This window comes from Clupea harengus, chromosome 23 (genome assembly GCF_900700415.2).
Source record: "Clupea harengus chromosome 23, Ch_v2.0.2, whole genome shotgun sequence".
In the NCBI taxonomy this organism is placed as follows: Eukaryota; Metazoa; Chordata; class Actinopteri; order Clupeiformes; family Clupeidae; genus Clupea; species Clupea harengus.
In genome coordinates, this window is record NC_045174.1 from 14,198,973 (window position 1) to 14,222,408 (window position 23,436).

Consider the following 23,436-nt stretch of genomic DNA (forward strand, 5'->3'; position numbering starts at 1 on the left):
GGCCTAGACAAATGACCTTGTGTGACAAATGAGTGTGGTGGTGGTTTGGTGGTGGGGGGGGGGGGGTTATTTTTTGACCTCTGTGTGCCCTCAGCCACAGACTGTGGTCCGAGGGTGGGAAACACATCTGTAGTCACCTTGGTTAGAAGGACTTGATAATGCTCTCCTTCACAAACTAAAAAGACACACTATTCATTGATATGATTTAGCAGTTTAATAGATTTAATTTTTCATTTGAGATGAGTTCAGCACTGAAGTGACTGAAATATACTTCAATACTGTTTGTTCTCACTGAGAATCAAACCTGTTTGTTACACCTAGAGCAGTTACATGAATGACGAGAATGATTGTAGGTTAAGACATTGATTGATTGATTCAGACAAGTGTGATTCGTTTTTCCTTGTCATTGTCTGAAGATCAGCAGCTTTTTCACAGGCATTGTGCACTGTCATGATTTGTGACATGATTAAGTAGACTTAGCCGCAACACTTTTTTCTTTCAGTGTTTAATTCACAGTAAATCAGGACCAGCTGGTGACATCATGGTGAGACGTTTATTTCAAAGTGAGACACAGAGTGCAGTCTTACTGATGGATAAATCATAATCTCGCACCCACCCCGGTAATCCTGGGACAAATCTCACGCAACTTTCCAGGCATATGGGGTGCAATACGGTGCAGTGATCTTGGCGATGAGGTCTGATCTGCTAAGAATGTAATCCCCTTGCCACAAGGCCAGAGCACCACTGCTGGGTGCATCTTTAAGACCAAAGGGCATTGAGATCTACTCACCACGTGTCCTCACGTGAGTCCAACCACAGTCACACTGACAGGCTGACAGGTAGGCAGACAGGCAGGCAGACAGACATCTCGGAGATTAGAAGACATTGAAATGCTTCCAGCGAATCAAAAACTGTCTTGGATTAATCTAATCCACAGGTGGGCAAGAGAGAGGATTGATGCCTATGAGATTTGTAGGCTTTTAACAGAAAACAAACACTCTTAGTGTCACAAACTTTTTGATATTTAATTTGGGGCCTTGTGTGGTGAAATGAGCGACGAGTTGAGATGAGTTAAAAGATGAGTTTAAATGTCATTTGCGATCTCTTGTCTTTATGGGAGATCCAGGTCTTAAAATATGAGTAGATTCAAAGATGAGGAATGTATTAAGGAATTTACTATCTTCATTAACGAATGAGGAATTTAATAAAAAACCAGGAATTCAAACGAATGCACATATAATACAAAAATAAATACAAAACATCCACCCATTCTTGCTTCACAAAAACATGTCTTCAAAGTAATCGTCAAACTCCTCCTCCCTGAAAAAAAGAAGAGACCAAAAAGAAATAAAACATCACTGCACCTGAGACAGTATCACATTAGTTTCCCACACACACCAACATGTTAGAGTTAGTGGACCTGAGAGAGCATTTAACATTACTTGCACATCATACCAGAATAACACCAGTCATCGCCTCAATATGACATTTGGGGTGTGTAGTGGGACTAGGCCAATTAAGGTTAGGTTGTTGGGGTGTGTAGTGGGACTAGGCCAATTAAGGTTAGGGTGAAGGTCTTACCGGGACTTCTGCTCTGTCTCAGGGGCCGGGCCCTTCCAGTGGTCCGCCTCCGAGGGGCCCTCCTCTGCCTTGGCGTCCACCAGCTCCTCACCGCTCTCAGAATCTGTGGGGGCAGGGCGGGGGGGCGGGGAGGGGGGGTCAAAATGGCTGCCTCATAGACGTGGCTAAATGTAGCACTGATCAGTTCAGAACCAGAACTGAACCGCAATGCTAATGGCATCCTTTATATGGCAGTTATGAATGGGGAATGAAGGTGATGCTTGATACAATGTTACTGACAGTGAAAAACACATCTGACGGTGGGTCTGATGGTTCACAGAAAACCAAAAACACCCACACCCAACAGTGTGCTGCAACATGTGACAGTGTTTTTGTATTAACGATGGCATTAAGCATTGCAAACAGCAATGTGTGTGTAAATTGTAGGGACGTAATCGTAACATAGAGTGATACAAATGTACCAAAAGCATAAATATAGAACACCATTAGCATATCATTAGCATATAATTAACAACATGACGATTGCTACGGAATTCCATGGTGATAAAGATTGGCACTGTTGTTACAGATCCGTGCCAAGAGTTAATTAATAGTCCGTGCCCCCTTGAAGCTCATGCCCAAGTTGGCACAGTGAATAGTATTGTTACCTTATAAGTAGTCGCCCTGGGTTCGATTCGCAGTCAAAAACGTGAGCTTAAGTAGGCCTACTTCACGTTTACCTTTAATCTATTCATGTTGTCACAAAGTTACTGACTAAACATACGGCCAATCCTTTAACTGCGTCATGGAGGCGCACCGACAGGGGGCCACTGGGCCCTGTGAGGCACGCCTCAGAGGGGAGGGCTAGCGACTAGGATTCACCACAGCGGGGGGAGGCAACTGTTCAAACACTTTGTTCCCTAATGCTACCGAATGGGAATAACTATACAATTGGCATGGAAAAACCATCCCGGACTGATAATATTCAAACTATTAGTACGGAATCTAATACCATAGCAATAGTGCACTGAATATAGTTCCGGTTCCGTAGCCGTAATCAGTGCCTATCAATAAAGTGCCTGAAATATACGTTATGTGTTTGTAAATAAAAATGGAAGCTCACACCTTTACCTGATGCATGGGAGCCATCTGAGCTTCTTGATGATGATTCTGTGAAAAAAATGAAAAAAATACTAACTTCAAATACAACTCGGCAAACGCATTTGGTCTGCATACAGATTAATTGTAACCTACATCGCATTCCAACACTTATTTGTCTGCACTAAAGACAACATACTAATCATGTCCAGTGGGAGAAAGTAGTATGTAACAGTTTGTGCAAAATGTATGTTTGCTGTATGGATGAGACACAATATAACAATAATTAAACCATCATCATTAATGTTTTTTTTAACTGTGTGTGTGTGTGTGTATGTGTGTGTGTGTGTGTGTGTGTGTGTGTGTGTGTGTGTAGTGTATGTGTGTAGTGTGTGTATGCATCTGTGTGTATGCCTCTTAATCACCTCTGCGTCTCTTTTTGTGCTTCCTCTTGTTTTTCTTCTGCTTCTTCGAGTTTGACGACCTTCTCCTCTTGACCCGTGGTGTGTCTGCGTCCCCTTCTCCATCCGAGCGTTGCCTCTTCTTCCTCGTGACCTCCTTCCTCCTGATACAGGAAATGACATCAGGATTAAAAAAAACAGTATAGTATACTACAGAGCATTGCTCAGACACTGAGAAAACCCTACTGTCTGTAACAGAAGAATAGAAACAGACTCACTTGTGATGATAGTTGAGCTTGAATGAGCATTCTGGGCACAAGCCTGTGAAAACAAGATTGGTTTCTTAATACTTTCAAACTTTTCACGTCAATAACACTCCTAAAAGTCACAATCCTCAATCCACAAAGTGGTTTCTCAAAATGGAATGAAAAATAAGTTTTAATAGTTACAAGCCTGTGCAAGAGTGTGTGTGTGTTTGTGTGTGTGTGTGTGTGTGTGTGTGTGTGTGTGTGTGTGTGTGTGTGTGTGTGTGTGGAGCAGCAGCAGCAGAAACTACAGCAGCACACTCACGGAGTTTGACCAGAGCGTTCCTCTTCTCGCCCAGCTCCACGTAGGCGAAGTTCACCTCCCAGCTCTTAAGGCCCTCCTGCTTCTCACAACGCTTGTTGCCACACAGGAACTGACCTGCAAGGCATGATGGGTACCCATAAGCCCAAAACGGTCAAAGTAAGGCTTGTTACGAGGAATATGACTGTACAATTTCAATGTCACTGCTAACTTCATTTTGACATGCTTCTTGTCTACTTCCAGTATACACTATCAATATACTGTATGTCATCCCTGGATATTTTAAACACACATCTCTGGTGCCGCTAACAGTTTACTGTACCAGTTGTGTGAAAGAAACACCTGTGATTTATTTCAAAGCTGCACTATTTTTTTTTTTTTTTACTTCGCCAATGCAAAAATAGATGCACAGAGGAAAAATAACTTGACCCTTTGACTCTCCTGGGTTCTGTCCAGCAAGGATCCCTGATTGCCAGTTCTTTTGCGTGTGCAACACCCTTGAAGGGAGGAGGGAGTCTTATGGTAAGTCTGGTAGAGGCTGTGCTAACATTACTTACAGTAGTTTTAATTGACTGGTTTGATTAGGGGTGACAATTAACACAGACATTAACTCAAAGGGCCCATAGTCAGGAGAGGGAAATGACAGCCATAGCAAAACGTCCCTTTTTTACTCTTCATTGGTAACTTCCTAGGTGATTGGATAAGGTCATGGCAACGTGAGGACTGGATTAACACAGACTCCTCTATTGTAGTAGCCCACAGGCCAACGCCTCTCCTCATGTCTTCTGTGTTCTGAGCCCTAACTGTTTTGTAACATGTTTGTTTATTTCATGCGAGATCATGTTTGTCCATGGGCATAACAAAATAAGTGTCCACCACAACTATATGAGGGGGAGAATTTCCCCTTACTTGGTTAGCGGGGGGGTGTCCCCACTCCCCCTCTATCAGGTGCCCCCAAATCACCTCATAGCCCCCCCTGTTCCTGGGCTAACCCTTAACCTCAAGCCACAGCAGCTAGGATTTAACTCCTGCAGGCTGCTTAATTCAGAGATCCCAGATTGCGTCATGGAAAGTGCGTCACGACGGACAAACCACACCCTGATGCCACACTCTCACAGGGGACAGACAGACAGACAGGAGAGTTCAGCTTCACGTAAGGCTGTTTCAGACATGTACACACTTCACACACAGACGTCACACACACACGTCACACACTCACACAGACGTCACACACACACGTCACACACACACTCACACACACACAATTTGATTACAGTGTGTAAAGGAGAACCTACACTCTCCCCTACACACACACACACACACACACACACACACACACACACACACACACACACCACAAGCAAAGAGTGGTAGTGGTGTTATCACAATATACTGCTAAACTTCACAAAGCCCTTGTGCATACATACCCTGCTTACTCAACATATACTCACTCTCTAAACCCTATGGCATATGTGATGCTATGGGGACGATGAAAACAGCAATGGACAACCTCAAAGTCAGGGGTCAAAAATATAAACATACGTCTAAAATATACGTCAAGCCAGTTCCGTATTTCTATGATGCCAGGCTGAAAACAATCACACAGAGACCAATTCTATTCAAGTTCAATCAAACCAGTTTCTCACACATTTCGTTGTATCTCAAACGCGCGCGCACACACACACACACGCACAGACACACACACACGCACACTTTGTTTACAGTGTTTGATCAGGGAAGCCTTCTGTACGGGGGCAGTGAGATGCTTAGCACTTGATCAACTTCAGAACCACGGGGCTGCCCTCGCTGGATTAGACAGCGCGGGCCAATTATCCCGTCTAAGTGCTGACGTCTTCAGGGTCGGGTCGGGATGGGATGGGACAGCCTCATGAAAGTGGCTTGCGTGAGCTTCGCTTAAAGTGTCGCACGGCACAGAGCATGAAGGATGGGGAACAGAGCCGTGTGGGAGAACTGCGTCAGAGAAAACCCCAACCTGCTGGCACAGGGTGTGTGTGGGGGGGGGGGGGGGGTTGCTGATGATGTTTTGGTATTGGTGCACGCACACACACACACACACACACACACACTCATCACTTCAAAGATTAACTTAGAGTGAGTGGCTGCGTCAGCAGGAAACCCCAACCAGCTGAGACGCTTTAGCACACTCTCTCTGTGTCTCACTCACACACACACACACAAACACACACACACACACACACACACACACACACACACACACACACACACACACACACACACACACACACACACACACACTCACACTCACACTCACTCTCTGTGTCACACACACACACACACATACACAAACACACACACACACGGACACAAGGGCACGCATAAACACATATCTTCACAGTCTTGCACACATCCTTTAAAAACCTTCCAGCTGCTTCAGTCAACTCAAATCTCCAAACAATCCCACAATCCCACCACTGAAAAGATAAACACCATAGACACCAAACCCTTCCACAGGAAGAAACAGTGCAGCGCAGGGAGCAATGTGGCCTTATTAGGAGTAATTGGTGGGAGCTACGAAATTAACCCTAAAAATTCATAGAGTTCTAGAAAGTTCCACATGGCAGTGGACCAAACACACACACACACACTGTTTAGCAGGTGGCCATGCATTGTTGTGTTTGGGATGTGATGTAGGCTAATCTATATTTTATAAATGTAATAATAGTTTTGATATTTGGTTTTAACATAACGATTATTATTATTACTCATTGTTAGTTTTAAAGACTTGTATCTGAAATTTTTTGTAAGTCGCTTTTTTTTTTTTTTCATCTCAACCGTCCCATCCTGTCCCTGTCTTCCACTCCACCATTATGCATTATGACTGAGTGTAGCACCACACACACACACACACACACACACACACACACACACACACAGAGAGAGAGAGGGGGGGGGGAATTGTCTCAAGGCCAACATGTCATTAAGGGTATTATAGGTGGACAGAGGAGGGGGACGGGTACAGGAGGTGACAGGGCACAGGTCACAGGAATGTTACGGTGGGAGGGATCATCAACCATTCTATGAGCCTGTGTACCATACTACTGTTCTATTCTATTCTATTCTATTCTATATCAACCATTCTATGAGCCTGTGTGCCATACTCCTGTTCTGTTCTATTGTATTCTATTCTATATCAATCATTTGATGAGCCTATGTGCCATACTCCTGTTCTATTCTATATCAATCATTCTATGAGCCTATGTGCCATACTACTGTTCTGTTCTATTGTATTCTATTCTATATCAATCATTTGATGAGCCTATGTGCCATACTCCTGTTCTATTCTATATCAATCATTCTATGAGCCTATGTGCCATACTCCTGTTCTATTCTATTCTATGTGCTACACACATTCTCAGATGAGTAGAACATCGTCAGTCAGTGGTTGACAGTGAAACTATTAAATTAAAAAAATGAGAGAAAAAAAACACAGCTGAGTGCAGAGAGAAACGTTATGACGAGTGTTCCTTAGGTCACCAAGTGAAGTGACCAAGACTGACATCAGACTCACGTCACCTTCTATCCACAGACACACACACACACACACACACACACACACACACACACACACACACAGGATTTTTAGTATCTTTGGTGATAAATCTTCTGATCTTTGGTCTAAGCAAGTTTCTGCGCTTGTGTGTGTGTGTGTGTGTGTGTGTGTGTGTGTGTGTGTGTGTGTGTGTGTACACAAGTAGAGGGTGGTACGGCAAATGAAAATCCAGTAGGGATGGGGATTAAGCCTCGGCTAATCTGGTCCAGCACATTGGCTAATTGCTCTTCCTTAAATACAAGAATAGCCCACTGTGGTCACTACACTTAATGGTGTCACTAAACTGGTTCTCAGACACTCTCGGTGGGAGTCTGTTAATGGTCTCTCTGTGTCACTGAGCGACTACACACGACTGGGTGGTGAAGAGATCCACAGCACTGCCACACTATAGGGACATGAAGTGAAGATGCTTGTCAAATACAAATTCTATGTGAGTTGAATGAGTTGAAGTGATTGGACTGATGTAAATAATCTCAAAATCCCTCTATATAACAATCTCTGATGGTCGGCCAATTTCCACGTCTATTACCACCTTGTTGTGACAACTGTTTTTCTATGAACAAAGTCGCCATCTAGTGGTCATTTTATACACAGACGAATCTGATTACCTCTGCCAAGGAGGTTTTGTTTTTGTTACCGTTTGTCTGTTTGTTTTAAAAAATGTCTTCACTTTCTTTAATATTGAGAGGTCTGCACTCTCCAAGTACCCTGTAGTTCTTCATGCATGTTTCTGTTCAAAATTAAACTTTAAACCTCAGTAAACGATAGAAGTGTAGATACTACTTTTTTTACTTAAAACTGTAATACTTAATACAACTTGAAATCAGTTGAGTTAATCGGTTATCAGTATCAATGCATATTACATTTAGTTGGTTTTTACGTTAAATTAATCAGTTAATCCTTAAACCCACTGTATTTCAGAAGACCTCTGGAACATGATTACAGCAAGTCTGTGTACTGATGTTCATGGCGGTTTGCCAAAATAATCCTACCGTTTCCAGAGACGACTTCCTGTTCTGTGCGCCATCTGAATCCAAACTTTGGGGGAGACATTGGAGAGAAAAATAGTATTTAGCACCAACATTTAAACAAATAAAACAGCTCAAAGCAATAGTGACACATGCATGTGGCATGGGTACATTATGGATGACCATATGTAAGAGGAGACTCTACAGGTCAAACCATTCAACCTTCCAGAAAATCAAGTTGAACACATTTTTGTGAGAAATACTTTTCAGATATAGACACACAGTAAAAAAAACTCTTTGACGCCATCTACTTTTTGAAGACTACCTTGATATGAGACCTACCTTGTTTTCCTTGTATTTACTTAAGTCTGCAATACAGTACTCCTTGAAGAGCTTATCGTAGTACTTTTTGGCCAGGTCTTTCTCCCTAAGAACAATATGCATTAGTGAATTATAACAGAGAGACAAAGAGAGACAGGTTATCAATTGAACAGCATGTTCTGCACTGCATTCAGAAATACATCTGGGTAAGAAAATAATTAATTCAAGTAATTTGTCCATATTGAGACAGATAGCCTTTATTTCCCCCCAGCTGCTGTAAGATGACTGCGTCACAGACACATCTGTGAACAGACCCAGACCTTTTTATTAAAGTCACAGTCTGTAATTATGGTTGTCGATGTTTGAGCTCAACAGGCAGTCAAATCCCCCCCCCCCCCCCTTCCATGCTCCTGAGGCAATGTGCTGATTGGCTGGAACTGTTAATGGCTCGTTCTGAGCCCCTTTGATTGTGTTCTATTTACAGAGCCCGGACGGACTCTGTGCCAACACCACTGTTATTTTGAGTACGCACACGACACAGACAGCTAGAGGATTGTGAGGAGCAATTCCCTGAACTTTACAACACCGTGCCCATAAACAGGTTGCAGTAAGCACACCGCTGTGAGGCGTGTGAGAGTTACCATGTCATGTCCTCCTCGTCTTCATCTCTCCAGAGGAAGCGATGGTTCTCCCGCACCACATCAATGTCTCTCTTGTCTTTGTCCCTTAATTAAATACAACCATACACAGTAATCCTGAGTAACACAGAGTATGGTGAAAGAAAATTGGATTCTGGGATTGAACCCATAATAGCAATTATGTGTTATAATTAAGCAGCTAAGTAGTTATTAAGTAGTAACTCACTGTCACAGAGGTGTTTGGTAAAGCTAATTGGCATCAAATGTGTTTACAGTCAAATTGTAAGATACTGGCATGTTTATTGATTCTATTACCAAGACACCCCTGACATTAGAGGGGTCCAGGGCAGAGGTACTCACGAGGAACGATTCAAGTCCTCCTTCTTCCCACCATAGTACAAGATATAGTCACTGACAAACTTCTTGTGCCGGTCAAACTGAGAGCACGTTGTTAAGGTCAACTTCACCAGAACAGTACACTGCCTCTTGCAGCAAAAACAATATCATTATCGCATTTCAGCAGAGCTTATTATATATACAGTAGTGTACTCTATTCAGGCATAAGCAGCTATTATTAGACAATTAATTACCATAAAAAAGCATCGGGGTGCAAAGAAAAAACTGTGTCACCTTCATGGTAAATTACTTTTACTGAGAGAAAATAAAATAAGGAAGGCTAACATCTCTTCTTTGTGGGGCAAAATATTTGTGCTTTCAAAACTGATCTAAGCGCAGAACTAGTTGCATGATCCTCCTTCGTTTATCTTTCTTTCTGTCATGCAAAATGAAACACCTGTGAAAAGAATACAATAACTGCAAGCCTGGTGCAAGTAATATACTGAAAGGATACAGCGTTCATTGATATTATGTGATGCCTCCTGTTTATGGCCTCCTCCCTACACGGATAAAAAAAAAGCACACAGCATTAAGAAGCCCAGCATACTGTAATATTTCACAGTGTGATCTCTGAAGAAACAGATAGACAGATAGATGTATTTATACTGTAGATAGATAGACTGACGTATAGATAGATATATAGATAGACTGATGTATAGTTAAATAGATAGATAGATAGACAGATAGATGTTTTTATAGATATATAGACTGATGTATAGATAAATAGATAGATAGACAGATACATGTATTTATAGATAGATAGATAGATATATAGATAGATAGATAGATGTATTTATAGATAGATAGACTGACATATAGATAAATAGATAGATAGGTTGATTGACTGACTGACTGACTTGACTGATGTATTTATAGATAGATAGATGGATGGATGGATGGATGGAGGGATGGATGGCGTTTTAGACAGATAGGTAGAAAAAGAAAGAAAGAGAAGTGACCCCATGAGTGAACCACTACTCACCTGTCGCACTCCTGTGCAGCCATTGTCCTGTGGGCCAGCTTTGCATGCTTGGCCTTCTCAAATGGCTTCCGCAGCAGCAGCTCTTCTTCGCGTGACCTTTAATATGGGACAAATGAAACTCAATACAAATATTTCAAGGCATCTCAGAAATAAGAAAAGAGAAGGTGAAAGTAAAACACGGGCCTTTACCTTTTGAGTCCATTAGCTGATCCTCCCTGGCCTTCCTCATCGCTGAAATCAGAGTCATACCCTCCACCACCATGAACCTAAAGATTCAAAACATTAGGAATTTGATCCTACTCAGTAAACATCTACCACAAACAAAACTAAATAAGGATAGCAAAACTGTCTTTGAACTATTTGAAAGGCAAGTTAATGTCATCCTCCCTTATTCAACATTCTGTCTTTCACACACAAAAAAGTGTTGAGAACTCATTGGCATTGAGCAAAGGAGCATTCGCTCGCATAAAACCTCAGAAATAGCCTATTGTGCTGTTCTCGTCTGGCGTCGTCAAGAATAACAGATGTGTGCACTCATTAAGATGATGGTTGAAGACAATAAACAGCTGCAGTGCTGCCTGGGCTCTGTAAGTATTTGAGTGATGACTCAGGTCTCTAAACAGCCGCTTCAGCATGAAGCAGGAAACGCAACACCGGGTACCAAAAGGACGCACTAGCACACTGCATTGTGTAAAAGGTCAGTACAGGACACAAGGGCAGAGTGGAACAGTATCAAGCTTTTTGGTATCCTTGAGTTTCTGCGGCATGCGTTAGTCTGTCTACCGTGACATATCTAACTTCACGGTGACTTATTTGTGGTTTGTACTCATTACTTACTAATATTAAAAGTTACATTCCGCCAACCAAACTATGCACTTTCTGGAGCACCTTGACATCAGATGCACAGTATATTTTCAGTTGCACATTTCTGTGAAATGCATACAAATCGCTGGACAGCAGAGTAAACGCATAGGACGATGTACTGTGCGATAGAGAATAAAGTTTGCCTGATGGAAAAGGCGAGCAGGCTAACCTTTACTAGCTAATAGGCTAAACAGCTAGTAACTGCGGGGTATAAAATGCATCTTTTGGCTAGCAAGCTTATTAGCTCAAGGAACAAACTCCACGCGAGCGGAAAAAAAATACAAGTAAATAATCTTATCCACCTTCACGAGATCCAATCCTCTTTGCTCCATGTTTCATATGATGTTTACATGTAAGAATGTCGCTCGTGAATGACGTACACTAATGGGCGGAGAGAGGCGTGACAAAGATATGGTTAACCCCACCTCCTCGTTGAGAAATTAATGTAGAATATCCCACCTGACACTACTATACAACGAAGCGTAGCGTGCTTGCGTTTTTTTAATTTTTTTTAACCATGTCTGTGTTAGGTTAGAAAGTACAATGGCTTTTTCCCCTCGCTCAACTGTAGTTATTTGTGTCATAAACTGACACTATAAAGTCATTACAATAAGCTACTCAGCCAGCCTGGTTTAGAAGCCTGCAAACATGAGACAACAAATTCCCATTTCGTTTTTTAACGTTGTCACATTTTTTCAAGCTGCATAGTTCCAATTTTGCCGACGGGGAACAACTGATCTTTTATACTGATAAATAATGTAACAGCCCATTTGGGAGGAGGGGTTAAGGGTGAAACTTTTCCAGGCTTTTTGAAACAAAACTACACTGTATTCGGAGATGATTGAGAGAGAGATCCCCCATTGAATACGAGACAGATTCCGCTTTTAACTCCATAAGGGTTCTGGGGAAGCTATTTCGGATGGGTGGGGGTGCTGGGAGAGACCTCTCACTGCCCTGCTAAAATAATGGTGATCTTTGTTACAGCTGAGTGCATTAGACGGGGAGATGTGAACATGTTCCTTTCCTTGAAACGTCTACCTTTTGTTGTTATATCGTTCTTTATACTGCTCAATTCAAGTTTGTTCATGTTATTATATGACTATCTTATTAATTTAGTTTGACAATAGCCAATATCTTAGATGTCAATATATCTTACAAACACAATTGTCTTTCCTACAAACACAATTGTGTTTTATCATTGTATTTTGTGGGACTTCTGTTGGCTTTCTTCCAGGGGGCCGCAGGTGCACTGGTAGTCCGAGTACATAGGCTCATGAATATTCCTGGGATTATTCATGGCTATCTTTCCGACGTATCTACATAAATAAAACTGCATGGACAAAGGCCCACTCAACTCAATTGGCAGTCGTTTCACTGAAAGGATTTTACAACGCTCTCAACCTCATCTTCTCATCATCGCTGCAGACGTCACAGACTACCCAAGGATAGCGATTCTTGGACAGAGGGTTTATTTCGGTCGTGAGGTGCGGGAGGATTTTTTACGCGGAGACTTTGTTTTTCACAGTTTGCTTTTCATTAAGTTAATTTTTCACTTGATGGGGCTTTCATTTTGGAAATTGGCATTGGCTGTGGTTAACCGCCGGTTATCGTCTCTTTTATGATATTTCCATCCTATTCAGTAATCGCCATGCTGCGTCTCGCAGAACGAATCGCTTGGATGACTGCCTAGCCATCGCGACTCGCAGTCTCCTCAGTTGCATTCATCACACGGCGTCTGGAGTAAAAGAAGAAAAAAAACAGCCACTAATTCAAGAGACAGAAAAGAGGATCCATAAAAGCACTCTCCCACGGCGGACACCAGGTTCATGCTCAGGAATATTCGACCCCAGCGGTTGTGACCAAAGCGTGGCTAGCTACAGGATGGGATACACAAACAAAACCGTGAGAGGATGCGCTGTTCTGCTGTGGATCGGTACTCTATTGCTTTTGGCGGAGGGCAGGAAACCGAAGCAACCCCGATGCCCTGCATCTTGCACATGCACCAAAGATAATGCCTTATGTGAGAACATACGATCGGTTCCCCACAGTTTCCCACCTGACGTAGTGTCACTGTAAGTGATATTTGTTTTTGTTTCATCTTTTGTGTACCTCAGTGCTTTGTCTCACACGAAGCCTCTTAATTGCTGTGCGTGGTTATCAGTTCTATGTATGTATAATAAATGATGTGGTTTGGTTCTTTTAATTTTAATCACAGATCTTTTGTGAAATCTGGATTCACTGAGATTGCAGGGGGGAGCTTCCTCCACACGCCTGCTCTGCAGCTCCTGTGAGTTCTCGTTCTTTGTCATCTTCATTCAGGGCTATTTCATAAAAGCTCTTTGATCACCGTACTTTACAGGGTGAAAGGTTTACACCGATAAAATGCACCCTGTTTTTCTCCGGGGAGCACAATAAGACTATTGGCCCGAAACTCCTCTGCCTGTCTACGCACAAAGGCCCCTAAAATCGGCGTGAAAAGTATGCATTGCACTAACCCACTGGGATACATGGCCTTGTCCATTAAGAGCTTTGAAAAGAACACACCAAACATTCTAAGAGAGTTTTCAAGTGTCTGGATTCGTAAACAACAAATGAGAGAGTGGCTATGTTTACGTACCCAGGGCGAAGTATTTACCATCTTATTTCATATCCAGGGTCTTTCTCTTCATTCACACCCCTGCCTTTAATACTGGCAGCTCCATTGCACAATGAGTGCCACTCTCCATCTGAGGATGGTGAACATTATTTATCTTTGCATACTTTCCATATTACTGTGGACATGCAAAACATACTGCACAAACTTGTTTTGGTAAAATAATTGGTGCTCCAGGTTATATGGAGTAAAAAGACAACCTTGCATGCCCACTCATGACTGACATAATTACTCAACTATAATTAAAATCCCACGCAGAGGAGAAATAATACAATATTACTTGCTCACTCTCTCATAAAAAAAGGAAGAATGATTTCTTTGTTTTTTTGGTCTTGAGTGACAAAGAGGACTTTAATGTTCATGATGATAATGATTTGCTTTGTCTTCTTTGCAGCTTGTTCACAGCCAACTCGTTTGACTCCATTGATGAAGATGCATTCCTGGGATTGCCCCACCTAGAATACTTGTTAGTTTGCGCCTCATCATGATAACAAGTGACTGTTGTCAATGTTCATATTGTGTGCATGTTTTTGTTTTAATAATCATGACTGTCTTGTTGTAGGTTTATTGAAAACAACAAAATTGATTCAATATCACCTTATGCATTCCGTGGTCTGAAGTCGCTAACACACCTGTAAGTATTCACATATATTTACATGTCTACGTTTAGCATATTATATAAAGAGACTTACTGTACACATATGGTATAACCCTTGTTGTCAGTGTGCCTGTTATACTGTATGTGTTGATTTTTTTTTTACGCTGTCATGTGGTGAATGCCAGCTGAGAAAACATAATTGTATTAATGCATTATAATGCATTATAACTCCGTCTTGAATCATCTCCTTATCATCTCTTGTCACCTTGAAAATGTCACCTGCCTAGTGCTATCTGTTATGAAATAAAGAAAATTAAAATCGTAATTGTCAATGAAAAATAGTCATGTAAATATTACAGTGGGTATACAGCTTCAAAACAGTCAAGACAGACATGACATGGCAACTGTGTTTAAGGTGTTCTATCTTCTCCATGCAAAACAGAGTATGAATCATCCAGTTGGTATGCATGAAGTGTGTTATCACTGCCAAGAGAAATATACGGCCCTGCAAACAGGACACAGGTTATCGTGTGTTTCACTCACACCATTTAATTTATGTTTTCCTTCCTAGGAGCCTTGCCTACAATAACCTTGAATCACTGCCCAAAGATGTGTTCAAGGGAATGGACGCCTTAACAAAAGTGTGAGTAGCTCCAATACATTGCCACTGAAATTCATTCTTAAACACATGAAACTGGTCGTCTAGGCATGTGACCGTGGTTTGTGTTGACAAATCATTGACAAAAGCAAATACTTTATGAAAACGGATTGAGTTAATCCAAATATAGTGAAGTTATACTGTACATTATACTTTTGAAATGTTAAACCCTTGACATAAGCGTTGTATAGCTTAGGACTTTACAATGGAATAATGTTTATGTTGATGCAAAACATTAGCCTGGCTTCGCCTGCCTATTGCTCTCAGTTCTGTTTTTGCTGAGATTATAGTCTGGAAACCCTATTCGCTACATGAAGGATGGACCAATCACTGACTGATGACTAGTGGCTAATTGCGATGATTTTGAAGTGAAGTGTTTGTTTCGAAATGTAGTAACAAAAATGACGGCAGTGCTAGAGCTAGACGAAGCAAAACAAAGAGTTGTATTGAAAGGAATTATTTCTATATCCCAAATGTATCGGAGACTCAGTCAGATAGTGATGAATAACCAAGCGCTAGCAGACGTTTACCCGCTTGCACCATTAGTGGTTAATGCCGATTAGTTAAAGGCTGGTCGAGTGGTTTCAAAATGAGCCCAAAGTCTACGACCATTAGGATGCAATGATAATCCCCAATGGAGCGTGACCAGACCCTATCCACAAAGTTAATTATACCAGGCTAGCTAAACATACCTGTTCGAGATGGATATATAATCACTGTTCACTGTTTGTTATTTATGATAATGTATCGCACAGGGACCTGAGAGGAAACCTGTTTCACTGTGACTGCAAGCTTAAGTGGCTGGTGGAATGGATGTACAGCACGAATGCCACAGTGGATCAGATCTTTTGCGCCGGGCCCCCCCTCTACCAAGGGAAAAAGATCAATGACCTCGTGCCCCAGTCATTTGACTGCATCACAGCAGGTCACCTACGCTGCCTCTCTACGCTTTTCTACTGAATATTATGTTATAGATTTTCTACAAAACAAGCTTGGAGGCTGAAGATGACAAGTTTACTTTGTATTCCCACATGTATTATCTAATGTACTCTCACATTGCACATTGACAATGCATAAGACAAAAAGACTGTCTTAATTCGATGGTCTGAATTCTGTTTAAAATTACACGTAAAAACGTGTGTTGATTGAGCCCCACTGTTACTCACTAAGTGTTTCTCTCTGATATACTAAAACTAGTTCACTCCCACCTGTGTTTGTTTTCACAGAGTTTGCCGCCCACCCGCCACTTAAATTTGAATCCATCTCCGTGGAGGCCTTCACGTTTGGAAATGATCAATATGTTGTGTTTGCTCAACCCTTCACTGGAACATGCACCTTCCTGGAATGGGATCACGTGGAGATGGCGTTCAGAATATATGACAGCATTGAGAGTAAGCCATGTTTACTTTCTGGGGGCAACATGTGAAATGAAATGTGATTTTCACCACTAGATGGCGTTACGCTTTATTTCCATGAAATCCGAGGCCAGAATGTGAAAAGTTACATTGTGTTTACTTGACTTATTGAAACTTTATGGCAGCATTAGAAATGTTTTCTCTCAGTTCTTTGTTGTTCGTTTTTGTACAGAAATATTCAATTACCTTGTAATTTGATTTTAGTAAGTAGTTTGCAAGTAGTATGTAAATAAAATATATATGTGGATCCCTCTTCTTTTGTTTCAGTTGAGTTTTTCAATGTTTATCGTAAATTCAAACCATGGCATGCCTGTTCCCTTGTTTCCCACACAGGCACATCCACTGTTGTGTGCAAACCCTTGGTCATCGACGACCAGCTTTTCATCGTTGTGGCCCAGCTATTTGGCGGCTCCCACATCTACAAGCGCGACGTCTCAGCCAACAAGTTCATCAAGATCCAGGACATCGACATCCTGAAGATACGCAAGCCCAATGACATCGAGACCTTCCGCATTGACGGTGAGTCCTTTTTCGTGATCGCCGACAGCTCCAAGGCCGGCTCCACCACCGTCTACAAGTGGAACGGCAACGGCTTCTACTCCCACCAGTCCCTCCACCCGTGGTACCGTGACACTGACGTGGAGTACTTGGACATCGCCAGCAAGCCTCACCTGATTCTCTCCAGCAGCTCCCAGCGGCCCGTTATCTACCAGTGGAACAAGGGCCTAAAGCAGTTTGACCGTCGCACTGACATCCCCGAGATGGAAGACGTGTACGCCGTCAAGCACTTCCACGTCAAAGGCGATCTCTACATCTGTCTGACACGCTTCATCGGCGACTCCAAGGTCATGCGCTGGGATGGCAACATGTTTGTGGAGCTACAGACCATGCCCTCGCGAGGCTCCATGGTCTTCCAGCCTGTAGTCATTGGCAGCTGGCAATATGCCATCCTGGGCAGCGACTACTCCCTCACGCAGGTCTACCAGTGGGACTCCAAGAAGGGCCAGTTTGTCCACTTCCAGGAACTCAACATCCAGGCACCCCGGGCCTTTGCCTTGGTGTCCATTGACAACAAGGAGTTCCTACTGGCGTCCAGCTTTAAAGGGAGAAGCCAGATTTATGAGCATCTAATCATAGATATGAGTAACAAACGTTAAGGCGTCGACTCACAAGACAGGCTTTGAGTGGAAGTGGAGGATCAAATGCAGCAACACTGACAAATACTGACAGAGACAGACTAAGTGCATGATATAGCCAGCGTTAATAAAAAAAACGTCCCCCTCAGATGAATGCCTTGCTAGAAACATCCTTTGTATCCTTCTCTGTTGTCACGAACTGTTCTGCACTTTTCACTTTTCCTCTTTTCTCTCCTTTAAACAAAAAGCCATTGTCTGTGTATTCTCTAAAGTTACAAGCTCTCAAACATGTGCTAGAATTGTTTACTGAGGATTTAAATAAAGAAACAAAAACGTTTAAATCTTTTCATTAACCTTTAACTTAAAAAAACAAAACAATTGCCAAATAAAATGTTTACAGTTTTTACAATGAACAATACAGTAATTTATAGCAACCATTTTTGTATGACACGGAGGGACCATTTCAGAAGAGAAAAACACAATATGTGATGTTCAATTTTTAAAAGCCTTTAAATTAAATAATAATTGAAAAGCAATGGCCTAGGCTACATGTACAACAGAAATGTAACTGTTATTAGTAATTGTGTTTTCAGACCTAACCACGAGTGAGGGTTTTAATTTGTGATCTTGCTTGTTTGTAAATTGTGCATAGCGCTAATAAACATCTTCAGTAAAATCATAAAAGCGGGTTTTCTCTCTCTGCTCACTGTAGGCTCTGTGCAATGAAAACGTTGCCTTCATGATTCCAAGGAGTCGATCGTTGACCCAACGTCACTTATGTAGAATCGGCAAAACTAATTTTGCATAACATTTACATATACGCATATGTGGTATATTATCGGCCATTTAAGCTATATTAACGTCACCAATTAATAGTAGGCTACAGGACACAATATGAGAAGATCATTTCAGTGCTGGGATAACGTAAAAGAAAAGTCGTGAAACGCCTTGTCAGTATAGGCTGATGAACGGTGGAATAAGAACAGGGAAAAACTTTGTGAAACGTTACAGTCGTCCACGCTCAGAACACAGTTGGACTGTTGCTTGGCTGCGCTCTCCCCCTTGCGGTTGTTTCACACCTGCTTACCAGTAACGTCCAAGGTTAATTATTTAACTTCAGGCATTATTCTTCAGGGACCAAGGGAGGTGAGGCATTTGGTCACGGCATGCTCACCTGTTGCATCTTAAAATGGGCGACTACATAGGCAGTAACGGTTCGGTAACGAGTCATGATAGCAAAGTTGTATCCATTGTCCCGAGTAGAGAGGGGGACATTCGTGTTGTGTTTCGGAAAGTTGACGACGACGCCAGTGACGATGATGAACATTTAACAGACAGATTACATCTTTCAACTCAAAGCCAGGATAACTACGACAGAGATGGACATGGAGATGACAGCGAGATGGCTCTGGGCAGTTGTAACGTGAATGGCAGCCCTTCAAAACGAGGGTGTCCGCTTCTATGTTGCGGAAAAGATGACGCCGATTATACCGGTGGCGGGGGAAACTCCGATCGTAAAGGTAAGGCTGCTTGCCCAAAATTGGCTTCTTAATCCAGGAGCGATAACGTGTTCCCCGGCGAGTAGAGCAGATTCTTGCATCATTCTCAAAGCATCGCTATACTTCCTTTGTATAATTCCCTAGGAATAATCTTAATTTAACCTACTAAATTAACAACTAGGCTATAATCTATGTGCTCTTGTTGAAGTTTGCCCCCGCATTGTCACTGCTTGCCTTAAAATATATGTTATCAAAGTGGAGTTTGGATCTGATGACCTGACTTGGTTATTTGCGCACATTATGTAACAAGCGCAATCACTAATAAATATTTTATTTAAAGAAGATGGATCACCGTTGAGCAAAGTTAATCTTAATAACTTCTGATATACCCAACAGGGAAGCACTGTAGATATTAGGAGCTAGCCACAAAACTAAATTGACGTCCAGGATGACTGTGCAGTTTTACATATCATGTAACCCTGAGTGACCAGATAGTGGAAAATGGCCAGATAAACAGGCGTGTCATTATTTGCCTTGAAAAATATTTTTTAAACATTGAGACACATTTAACGTAATGTAAAAAAAACTTTCCTGTGATCTTTAAGCATGGCTTGCTGTATTTGCATCAGGTTTCAGACTGGCTAAGTCTTCATTTATTGAAATCTGTTGTGTTCCAGGGCCCATGTTGAATGTGGTCAGACCAGTCCCTAGTGGGGTAGAAATTGTGACTTTACCAATCTTGGCATGGACCTGAATGGGCGTATTGTGCGAAAAGGCCAACTCACCAGCAGGTAGTAACTCTGTGTAGTCTTAATGTGCAATGACGCAGGACATGCCATTTAAGACATTTCATCCCTGTTGCTCTTCACTGGTCAAGCCCAACTTAAGATCCATCACCCATCACCCATGTCATGTCACCTTAACTTTGCACCATCCTTCAATCAAACAGAAAGGCATTGCTTTGGGTTAAAAACAAACGTGGGTCTCTAACTCGAGTAATTACATCATGCTTTTTAAAGCTACTTTTACATGATGTAAAAATGGGGGGGGGGTTAAACTAACATGTAAGTGCTACTCTGACCTTCTGCTATCAGCCGAAGAGATGGTCCCGTATTCTCCAATCAGTGATTTGTTATTGACTGTGCACTGAGAAAGCCAGTGTGTGATTGTGGAGACGAAGGCAAAGTTACGTACTGTTCTTTCTGTGCTTGTTTGTAGAGGAGGATAAGAAAGTACCATGTTCAGGCCTGGGCCTCGTCTATGCTCTGATGGCCTCGCTGTTCTTCTCCCTGGTGGCCCTCCTGGTCAAGAAGATCGAGGGAGTGCACGCCGTAGAGATCAGTGCCATCCGCTGCTTCTTCCAGATGATCTTCGTCATACCACTGATGATCTATTACAAGTAAGGAACCAGATCTCTGTTTAGTCTCTGTGTGTTCTTGGACAGAGCCCCAAAAGGTTATGAGAACACTTCAAATGGTTTGCTTAAGCAATCAAACATCCGTGAGAGTCAGAGTGGCAAAGGATATCTCTACTAGGCCGAATCACAACAGTATTTATAATAATATATAATATTTAGATTGAGATATCTTTGCCAGACACTTATCAGCTTTACATAATTTTTCAGCCTCTATGGGTTCTCAAAACAGTTCTCAGACAAGCCAAAGGACACAGGCCTCCACGTGAGAGAGTTGCATTCTAGCCACTATTTTTGAGAATCAGCAGTTCATATTACAAACGTGTTTTCTTGTTTTGTAATTGAGAAGGTACCACAAGACCCCCTCATGCAGTGCTTTTCTGGGGGTTATGAAGAGCAGGCGTCAGCTGTTCTTTAAGTTGCTTTAAAGAAAAGCACAATAATAGATGTTAAAGCAACGGATTTAAATCAGCAGTTTAGAGGACACCCGCCTCATGTTTGATTGTATTATTTCCCTCAAAACATTGCTGTTACATTAGTCTGTTCAAATACTGCATTGATAGGCTCAGCATGCAGTGAATTATATTTAGTCACTTTGGCCTTTCCACTTCGGTCTCCTTTCATGTGCATTATGACTTCTCTTTGGAGGCCTGTCATTGGGTGAAAAGATGTAGTCACAGGCTCCACCCACATAGGAGGAGGCCGGTTGAATCCTGTTCCTTTATCAGTGTAGGTGTTCTGTACAAAAAAAAAAACAGGTGATTGATTGAAATATTTTTGTTAACTAGGCTTTCGATCCACAGGTCACAAATGCAGATGAATATATGGTCACTGTGCTGAAAGTGTATGAATTTTACACAGGAGTCTTTGCAGCAAGTGTTTAATGTTCTTGTGTCGGTTGTGTCCCTCAGCACGGGATTCCTGGGTCCACGGAACATGCGAATCTACCTGTTCCTGCGCGGCTTCCTGGGCTCCAACGCCATGATCCTGCTCTTCTACGCCGTGCAGCAGATGCCCCTGGCCGACGCCACCGTCATCATGTTCAGCAACCCCGTTTTCACCGCGCTGCTGGCTTGGATCTTTCTCAAGGAGCGCTGCACCATCTGGGACGTGGTCTTCACCGCCTTCACGCTCACCGGCGTCATCCTCATCGCCCGGCCGCCCTTCCTGTTTGGCGAGCGCGTGACCGGCCTGGAGGGCGACTACCAAAGCCACATCAAGGGCACCGCTGCGGCCTTCGCCGGGGCGGTGGGCGCTGCCTGCACCATGGTGATACTGCGCAAGATGGGCAAGAGCGTGCACTACTACTTGTCGGTGTGGTACTACGCCGTCATCGGGCTGGCCGAGTGTGTGGTCATGCTGTTCGCGCTCGGCGAGTGGAGCCTACCGAGCTGCGGCACCGACCGCTGGATCATGATGATGATCGCCGTGCTCGGCATCGCCGGCCAGACCTTCCTCACCAAGGCGCTGCAGGTGGAGAAGGCCGGGCCGGTGGCGCTCATGAGGACGATAGACGTGGTGCTGGCCTTCATCTTCCAGTTCCTCTTCCTCAACCGCAAGCCCACCTGGTGGAGCCTAGGAGGCGCCCTGTGTGTGGTCAGCAGCACCAGTGGTGTGGCCTTGAAGAAGTGGATCAGCAGCACCAGGAAGACCTGATGTGGACGTTTTTATTTTATTTTTTCGGAGACTCTCTGTACCAGTTTGTTTCTTCTACAGAAAAGGCGACCATCCAAACTTGTCTGTACCAAAGAGGCAATAGAAAATAATCTATATATTACTGTTTACTGCTCTGTAGTGCAATCAAATAGCCTACTCTTCTCTGCGCACACTTTAAAGTAAGCACTTTGTAGTCCTCAGTCTTTAATTTTTTAATTTTTGATTATTTTAAAACAATCAGGTAATCCCCTACTGATATTTTACTTATGAAATGGGACCGCCTTTTAGAGAACTGTGTGATTGAGTGATTTTTTTATTTATTTTTAAAAAAATTTTTTTTTTTAAAAAGAGCGATCTTAAATAACATCAGTTTGCACTTTGCTTACCGTTTACTGTGTGGAGGACACTAGGTTAATTAGGCTGCCCTGTTTTGTAATGAAACAGGGATATGTTTGGTGCACACCATCGTGGCCTTAGCCTGTTGGCTGCAATACGAAACTGTTGCACTTAGCCTCTGCAAAGCTCTGTTCTCTCTGTATTCTCAACCAGTGCCAAGGTTTCTAAGCACAACTTTTAATATTTTAATATGTCCTTACACCGTGCTGAAAATAATTACTGATATTTATTGTAGTTTTCCTGTTTTCTTAATTTTTTAGCTGCTTTTTGATGCCATCAGCATAACCAAGGATTGAAAAATATAGAGCTTGAATTAATTTAGTTAGCCAAGGCACAAAATGTGCTGATGACAGAAATTAAACGAAACACCCTGCCTGTTTTGGAGAGTCCATGACATCTGGAGCTCCTGCTAAACTAAAATGCAGGTTTTTGAAAATCTTTAAGAATGTGTGCTTCTGATTGGACACTGAAAACAGTGGTTATCTGTGATAGGTCAGTCAACTCCCATTGGTCAGTTCTAGTGGGGCATTTCTTTAAACCTCAGGCACTGGAAACAAGCAAAATGAATTGTACAGCACACTATTTATAGGAGTCACAAGATTGAGTATTTATTGAGGATAACTT

At 42.4% G+C, this 23,436-nt stretch overlaps 3 protein-coding genes across 5 annotated transcripts; 2 read left to right on the forward strand and 1 right to left on the reverse strand.

The window, feature by feature from the left end:
- Positions 1-539: 539 nt before the first annotated feature.
- Positions 540-11,791, reverse strand: fra10ac1 (FRA10A associated CGG repeat 1). Of its 2 annotated transcripts, none has more exons than XM_012817383.3 (14): positions 11,690-11,791; positions 10,713-10,789; positions 10,524-10,619; positions 9,996-10,041; positions 9,506-9,582; positions 9,149-9,232; positions 8,529-8,613; positions 8,211-8,256; positions 3,630-3,743; positions 3,338-3,380; positions 3,084-3,223; positions 2,692-2,730; positions 1,582-1,684; positions 540-1,320 (listed from the first exon to the last, which is right to left on the reverse strand). In XM_012817383.3, exons 1-14 carry the CDS (start codon positions 11,717-11,719, stop codon positions 1,278-1,280), a joined length of 1,023 nt encoding a protein of 340 aa, XP_012672837.1. In that variant the 5' UTR covers positions 11,720-11,791; the 3' UTR covers positions 540-1,277. The 2 variants fall into 2 exon arrangements, with proteins under 2 accessions (XP_012672837.1, XP_031416684.1); XM_031560824.2 differs by having other exon boundaries at positions 2,686-2,730.
- Positions 11,792-12,601: 810 nt separating this feature from the next.
- Positions 12,602-18,531, forward strand: lgi1b (leucine-rich, glioma inactivated 1b). Its single transcript, XM_012817381.3, has 8 exons — positions 12,602-13,459; positions 13,603-13,674; positions 14,435-14,506; positions 14,603-14,674; positions 15,210-15,281; positions 16,052-16,221; positions 16,523-16,687; positions 17,045-18,531. Exons 1-8 carry the CDS (start codon positions 13,269-13,271, stop codon positions 17,866-17,868), a joined length of 1,638 nt encoding a protein of 545 aa, XP_012672835.1. The 5' UTR covers positions 12,602-13,268; the 3' UTR covers positions 17,869-18,531.
- A 305-nt stretch (positions 18,532-18,836) lies between these two features.
- slc35g1 (solute carrier family 35 member G1) lies at positions 18,837-22,722 on the forward strand. Of its 2 annotated transcripts, XM_031560823.2 has the most exons (4): positions 19,279-19,367; positions 20,024-20,137; positions 20,565-20,745; positions 21,672-22,722. In XM_031560823.2, the coding sequence occupies exons 2-4, from the start codon at positions 20,101-20,103 to the stop codon at positions 22,414-22,416; spliced, it is 963 nt and encodes a 320-aa protein (XP_031416683.1). In that variant the 5' UTR covers positions 19,279-19,367; positions 20,024-20,100; the 3' UTR covers positions 22,417-22,722. The 2 variants fall into 2 exon arrangements, with proteins under 2 accessions (XP_012672836.2, XP_031416683.1); XM_012817382.3 differs by lacking the exon at positions 20,024-20,137 and having other exon boundaries at positions 18,837-19,367.
- The last annotated feature ends 714 nt before the right edge of the window (positions 22,723-23,436 follow it).

Coding starts and splice junctions, on each gene's coding strand:
- lgi1b (XM_012817381.3), top strand. CDS start 13,269: ATGGGATACACAAACAAAACCGTGAGAGGATGCGCTGTTCTGCTGTGG. Junction 14,675..15,209: donor CTGAAGTCGCTAACACACCT/GTAAGTATTCAC, acceptor TTTCCTTCCTAG/GAGCCTTGCCTACAATAACC. Junction 15,282..16,051: donor ATGGACGCCTTAACAAAAGT/GTGAGTAGCTCC, acceptor TGTATCGCACAG/GGACCTGAGAGGAAACCTGT.
- slc35g1 (XM_012817382.3), top strand. CDS start 19,037: ATGGGCGACTACATAGGCAGTAACGGTTCGGTAACGAGTCATGATAGC. Junction 19,368..20,564: donor GGGAAACTCCGATCGTAAAG/GTAAGGCTGCTT, acceptor GCTTGTTTGTAG/AGGAGGATAAGAAAGTACCA. Junction 20,746..21,671: donor CCACTGATGATCTATTACAA/GTAAGGAACCAG, acceptor TGTGTCCCTCAG/CACGGGATTCCTGGGTCCAC.
- fra10ac1 (XM_031560824.2), bottom strand. CDS start 11,719: ATGGAGCAAAGAGGATTGGATCTCGTGAAG. Junction 3,224..3,337: donor AAGCTCAACTATCATCACAA/GTGAGTCTGTTT, acceptor TTCCTGTATCAG/GAGGAAGGAGGTCACGAGGA. Junction 2,731..3,083: donor GCACAAAAAGAGACGCAGAG/GTGATTAAGAGG, acceptor TTTTTTTCACAG/AATCATCATCAAGAAGCTCA.